We start from the raw sequence: 6,000 nt of genomic DNA, 5'->3' as shown, positions 1-6,000 counted from the left end.
GATACAAAATGTCCTCAGGCAAAGGAGCTTCAACTTGTCAGGAAAATGAGAAGTGAAGCAGGACTCATTCATGTAAGAGAAGAGGTAAAAAGATGATTTATCACCAGGCTACTTGGAAAAAAATACTGGCAAAAAACAGAAATAGCCAGTTAAGCACTGATGATTTTTGTGCCAGTGTGGTAGCTCAGCTGGTAAAGAATCTGCCTGCAATGCAGGAGACCCTGGTTTGATTCCTGGGTCAGAAATGTCCCCTAGAGAAGTGATAGGCTACCCACTCCAGTATTCCTGGGCTTCCCTGGTAGCTCAGACAGTTAAGAATCTTGCTGCAACGCAGGAGAGCTGGGTTCGATCCCTGAGTTGGGAGGATCCCCTGGGAGGAGGGCATGGCAATCCACTCCAGTATTCTTGCCTGGAGAATCCCCATGGACAGAGGATCCTGGTAGGCTATAGTTCATGGGGTCGCAAAGAGTTGGACACAACTGAGCGACTAAGCACAATACAAGAGGGGGTTGGAGTGGACAGTGGGACAACTTCCTAGAGAGCATGAGCTTCTCATCTCTCAGTGTGTCTTCTTCTAAGCTTCCTTTATTTTGGTGTCTCTCTTTGTACCCCTCACCCACCCAATTACTCAACTGCTCTGTGTTTTCTTCTCTCAGCCAATCCAACCCACATCTTTGATCCCACTAAGAGAAACAACTTAAAGCGTCATCACTCCAATGGAGAGGGGTGGGGTTGGCGGGGGAGAGTGTTGTTGATGATGGATCCAAGCCTTGAGCTTAAGAGAAGAGGCTCAGATGGAGGAATTTTAAGCATCAGCCAGCTGGAAGGAGAGGATGTTTTTGGCCATCAACTTTGAAATCACACCTGGCTCCCCATCAAATGCGGTCCTTCTGAGCCATGTACTAGAGCATATCCTCAAGGGACAAGGAATCCTCTGTCCCCTAGTCCCTACTAGGTGATAGTCAATACCTTTCCCTGGTTGGGAGGAGGAGGCTCAGAGACAGAAAAAGATCTCCCCTCTTCTTCCTTCCTTCCTTTGGGTCTTACTTCTCATCCTTATCTTTCTTCTCACTGGCCATTCCTTTCCCCTCGGGCACTCTCACTTTTTCTCTCTCAGTATCTCCCTCTCAATCTCTTTTCCTCAGGAAGCCCCTGATAACCCGATAACCAAGGCCTGATGTGGCTGGCCTTAGAGGGCAGCCTCTCGCTGCCTCTTCCTCCAGATTCCCTGGGATAGGGGAAACTGTGAAGTTGCAAAGGGCCGTTTTGAAGCAGTCCTACTTTTGTCTGTGAACCACCCAAAGTTGTGATTACTCCTAACTAGTATGGGGGGAGGCAATAAAAATCAGTGGGGGGGGGGGAGGCGGTGAAGGCATATTTTTCCTTTTCAGTTGCATAAAGTGGCACCTCTTCAGTTCTTAAGTTCTCTCTTAAATGAAGGAATTTGTGTCTAGTAACATTAGGGAGGCAAGCACTTCAGGAAACCAAGCCACCTTTGTCCTCCTCTGCCAAGAAATGACCAAATATATAGAGGGATCACAAAAGCCTTGGATGACTTGATTCACTGTCCATGTAATATCGCCACCCCATCATATCTTTGTGTTCTCTGCAGAGGTGGGAAAGAAACCTCTGTCCCCTAATAAGTGATCCATTCCCCTTGCTAGAAGACATTAAGGATCTATTGGAAGGGACAATCTAGGATTAGTCATAGAAGGAATTAACTGATCAACTATAATCAGGTCTTTCAATCTTTGACTTCTGAAACTCCTTTATATGTAAATTGCAACCATCTGGGGAAGGCATACCAGTGACAGAAATAAATTATGCATCACTCAGTGCCCAGATTTTGCTTTGCTGGAGATTTTGGCTTCCTTGATGGCTCAGACAGTAAAGAATCCGCCTGCAATGAGGGAGAACTGGGTTCGATCCCTGGGTTGGGAAGATGCCCTGGAGGAAGGAATGGCAACCCATTACAGTATTCTTGCCTGGAGAATCCCCATGGACAGAGGAGCCTGGCAGGCTACAGTCCATGGGGTCACAAAGAGTCAGACATGACTGAGCAACTAAACACAGAGAATAATCACTGAGAAAACAATTTTCATGCACAATGGTAACACAGAAAGACTACTAGGGCTTCCCTGGTAGCTTAGTGGAAAAGAATTTGCCTGTCAGTGCAGGAGACATGGGTTCGATCTCTGGTCTGGGAAGATCCCACAAGCAGAAGGGCAACTAAGCCCATGTCCCACAACTATTGAGCCTGTGTTCTAGAGCTGGGGAGCCTCAACTACTGAGCCCACATGCCCTAGATCCCATGCTACACAAGAGAAGCCACCAAAATGAAAAGCCCACATGCTGCAATGAAGAGTAGCCCCAACTCGCAACAACTAGAGAAAGTGACAAAGACCTAGCACAGCCAAAACTAAATAAATGAACATTATTATTAATGAAGGAGAAGTCAGGCTTCCTGGGTTATGGCTTGACTCTGCTATCAATTGACTATGTAACCCTGATCAAATTACTTCACTGTTTTGGGCCTTGGCTCTTTATCTGAAATTTGAAGGAGTTAAATGATCAAATCTCTAGAGTCTTTTACAGTTGGGACCACCAGGGGCCCTAGGGCCATCCAGAGGAAGATGAAAAGAATCCAGTGAAAATGGTGAAAAAGAAAAAGAGATATTAGTCTAATCCTGAATCCTAGATCAAGTGATAGTCCTCACAAAGAAAAGGTGCTATGTTTGTCTTTCATCAGAACTGACTTCATTCTTCCTGGTCTTGGGGAAATAGATAAAGCTTCTCTGTACACAGGGGATCAATGTTGGGGATGAAAAATGCGAAAGGAGAGCCACCAAGCCAACGGACAGAAAATCCAAACTCTCCAGTAGTGTAGTTTATTGAACAACACCTGGCACTGCCAGATATTAAATGAGATGGAAGTTAGACAATGTAAATAATAATGCAAAATTCTGGGCAATTTTTTAAGAGAGAAAAATGCAACTCACAGTCTGAAAAATGCAGAGGGACTTTTAACGATCCTTCTCACTGCAGCCATGTTTTAAAGAGATGAAAACTGAGGCAAAGGGAATGATCTTTGCGGAACCACACATGGAATTGAGAATTCTGCCTGAATTACAGCTCTGAGTCTCAGACACCCAGGTAAACTCTTTCAGCAGACCATGACCTCTCCAGTAGCAGGTGTGTCCAAGTGGTTTGACTCAAAAAACAAAAGGACATTATACCTTGAGCTCTGTTCTTCCTCGAAGCTCCACTTCATAGCCTTCACCCAGGGTTCGAAGAATTGTCACTGTGCTATGACTGACGTGGATGCGATAAGCTGTAAAAGCAAGAGAGGCATGACTTTGGGTCCTTCAGGTAAAATCAGTGAGAGAATATTAATGTCGTAAATGCTCCCACTTCTAAATGGACAAGACCCTAAACAAATTCCCTGAGAGAGAGAGTACGCTTTAGTTAGGGTTTCACAGGAGGAGGTAAGGGGAAGGAATGGTCTTCCTCACCAGGCCCAAATAAAGCATTAACTGTAGCACCTATCAGCCTCCTAGACACTATCTCAGATTAAAGGCCATGCAATAGAAATGATTGAGATGAAGAAAACAGCAACCACTACTTGCCCTCAGCTGAAACATGATCTCCTCTGAGGGAAGTTACAGTTTCACAGGCTGCTGCTGGGGCTGAACCCTCAAGGTTGGCATATCCTACTTAAGAGACAAAAGGGTATCTTTTCCACACACATCCATCCAACTATCTTTCAACACTGCTGTACTTAAAATAAGACATCAATGAGAAATGTCCCAAGACCTCTGCCAACATTGTGTGGTGACTACATCTATAGCTGTCTTTTCGGCAGATGCCTCTAGCTGTGTACACACATGAATGAATGATTTTCCAACTAATACCAACTTAGGATAAGAGACTGGGGAACTATGACTAAAACATCTATTCAGAAATTAAGTGTAATTCTTTGGTGAAGAGCAATCATTTAACTGAGGTAGGATCCTTAACTGTCCTGAAAACTGTCTTCCTGTGAAGTAAGATCTTGTTCAGGCTGAGTAGTCAGTAAAAGTCCAAGACAGTTCCACACACACTTGAGAAAGTATTGAGGCTGGCCAAAAAGTTCGTTTGGGTTTTTGCATACGCTCTAGTAGAAAACTTATTGGCTAACCCAATAATTATTTTTCTTTCATTTATTATTTTTTGTTGGAATATAATTGCTTTACAGTGTTCCCAATAATTCTTTTAGAATCTGAGTACAATCCGAGTAGCATGGCATGAGTGAAAAGAACGGCAAGAAATTTCTGCTGTCTTCTACAAGGACTTGCCTTCTCTTGACAGCTCAGTATTGTCATTTGTGTCTTCCTCACTACTTCACGGTCATCCCCAAACCTCCACTCCAAATGGTTCTTAAAAGTCACCTAGTGTGTCCCTAGCTAGCACTATGTGTGACATTCCACTAGCATCTAGTCATGAGGGAATATCTCAATAGAATAATCCTACTGATGGGGAACACACAGTTCAACACAGAAAGATAGCTGATTCCAACCACCATCTAGTCATGTGGCAAGGAAGATCACTCCAGGGTTTGGTCACTAGTCACTTCCATTTTAGAATCAGTAGATTCAACTGAGCATAAAAGAGGTGTTGATGAAACTGATTTTTTAAAAATAGACCTATGATGCGTCCTAATCTCATATCCAACACAAACTTAGAAGCTACCTCCTTACAGGTCTTCAGTCAGGAGCAGCACTTAATGTCACGTTTCAGTCACAGTCATTAGCTTCCAGAAAAGCACTCTAACCAGCTTCTGTAGTACAGAGACTACATATGTACACTTCTCCATATCCCTCACAATGCCTTCCTTACAGAGTCAGCGCTTCACACACATCTGCTGTGCATGACTCTCTCATGATCCGCTTTCCGCTCTCAGCTCTGTATTTCCAACATGAAATGTGTGGAGTTTCCCTAGTGCGGACCAGAATATGACTGCACTGTTCGACGGGCTTACATCAGTCCAGAGAACTGTGCCAGTTTCACTTCCTCCTGGGCTGCGCTTCTAGAGCAAAGTTACGCGCATGCCGCAGTTCCTGGATGACTACTCCCATGGCCTCTGCCATGTCTGCGGCATTTGAAGACTTTGCCAGATGTCAGAAAATTTATTCTGACAACAGCTTCTAAGTTCCGTGATGCCTCCTTTATCATGGCTGCACGGGCTAGACTGACTAAGACTGGGCCTATTGTTCAAGTCTGTTTCGGCACATGAGTGATGAGACGTGGGGTCAGACAGGGCACCACCCACTGTGATAGAGACCACCATAACATCAGGGACTAGGTTGCATACGCTGCTGAAGTTTGAGAAGAGCTTGTCCTGCTTAGTAGCTGTCAGAGCCAGGGCTGCTAAGGGCTTAAGTGATTTTTTCTAATATTTAATCCATGAAAACTGTATATAAAATCTATTGTTGTCTCTGTTTTTTTATACTAGCTTGAACAAATCACTTTGCCTATGATATAGGTAAAGCACATTGTGATTCTGACATTGCCTTAGGAGTGATAGGAAATAAACAAGAAAGTGTTGCCAGGCACCGACAAATGGCATAATGGTTTGTATGGTTTTCTTCTCAAAGCAATAGGGGAGAAATGGCATCTTTGATACCATACCTGGTTTGATAGAAGCTAAGAGTTTTATATACAGGCAAGTTGAAATTATTTCAGAATTCCAAGCTCCTCAGATTGAAGCATTATTGCTAGCTAAATCTGAGGGTGCTTTGATGAAGCCAGAACTCCTGGGGTCCTAACCAGTTCAAAAAAAGATATCAGCTGGTTGGGAGAGAGTTGACTCTGGGTGTGTCTCTACAAACTAGTTGAAAAAACAATGTCAGTGCCTTTCCTGTTTCTTTTTTCAATATGATGCCCACAAACCCACCAGGCTGGCCAATTTTTTCCTTTACCCGAAGGATTTTGTTGTTGTTGTTGTTGTTTTGATCAAATTGC

General features: G+C 43.9%; 1 protein-coding gene across 1 annotated transcript in view; it reads right to left on the bottom strand.

The window, feature by feature from the left end:
• Positions 1 to 6,000, bottom strand: part of GUCY2F (guanylate cyclase 2F, retinal) — a 105,814-nt gene that overhangs the window by 606 nt on the left and 99,208 nt on the right. Inside the window, exon 17 of the mRNA XM_018044096.1 lies at positions 3,237 to 3,331. Coding sequence (XP_017899585.1) covers positions 3,237 to 3,331 — 95 coding nt within the window. The remainder of the gene's footprint in view (positions 1 to 3,236; positions 3,332 to 6,000) is intronic.

Source organism: Capra hircus (assembly GCF_001704415.2).
Source record: "Capra hircus breed San Clemente chromosome X unlocalized genomic scaffold, ASM170441v1, whole genome shotgun sequence".
Lineage (NCBI taxonomy): Eukaryota > Metazoa > Chordata > Mammalia > Artiodactyla > Bovidae > Capra > Capra hircus.
This window is presented reverse-complemented; position numbering and strand designations above follow the sequence as displayed.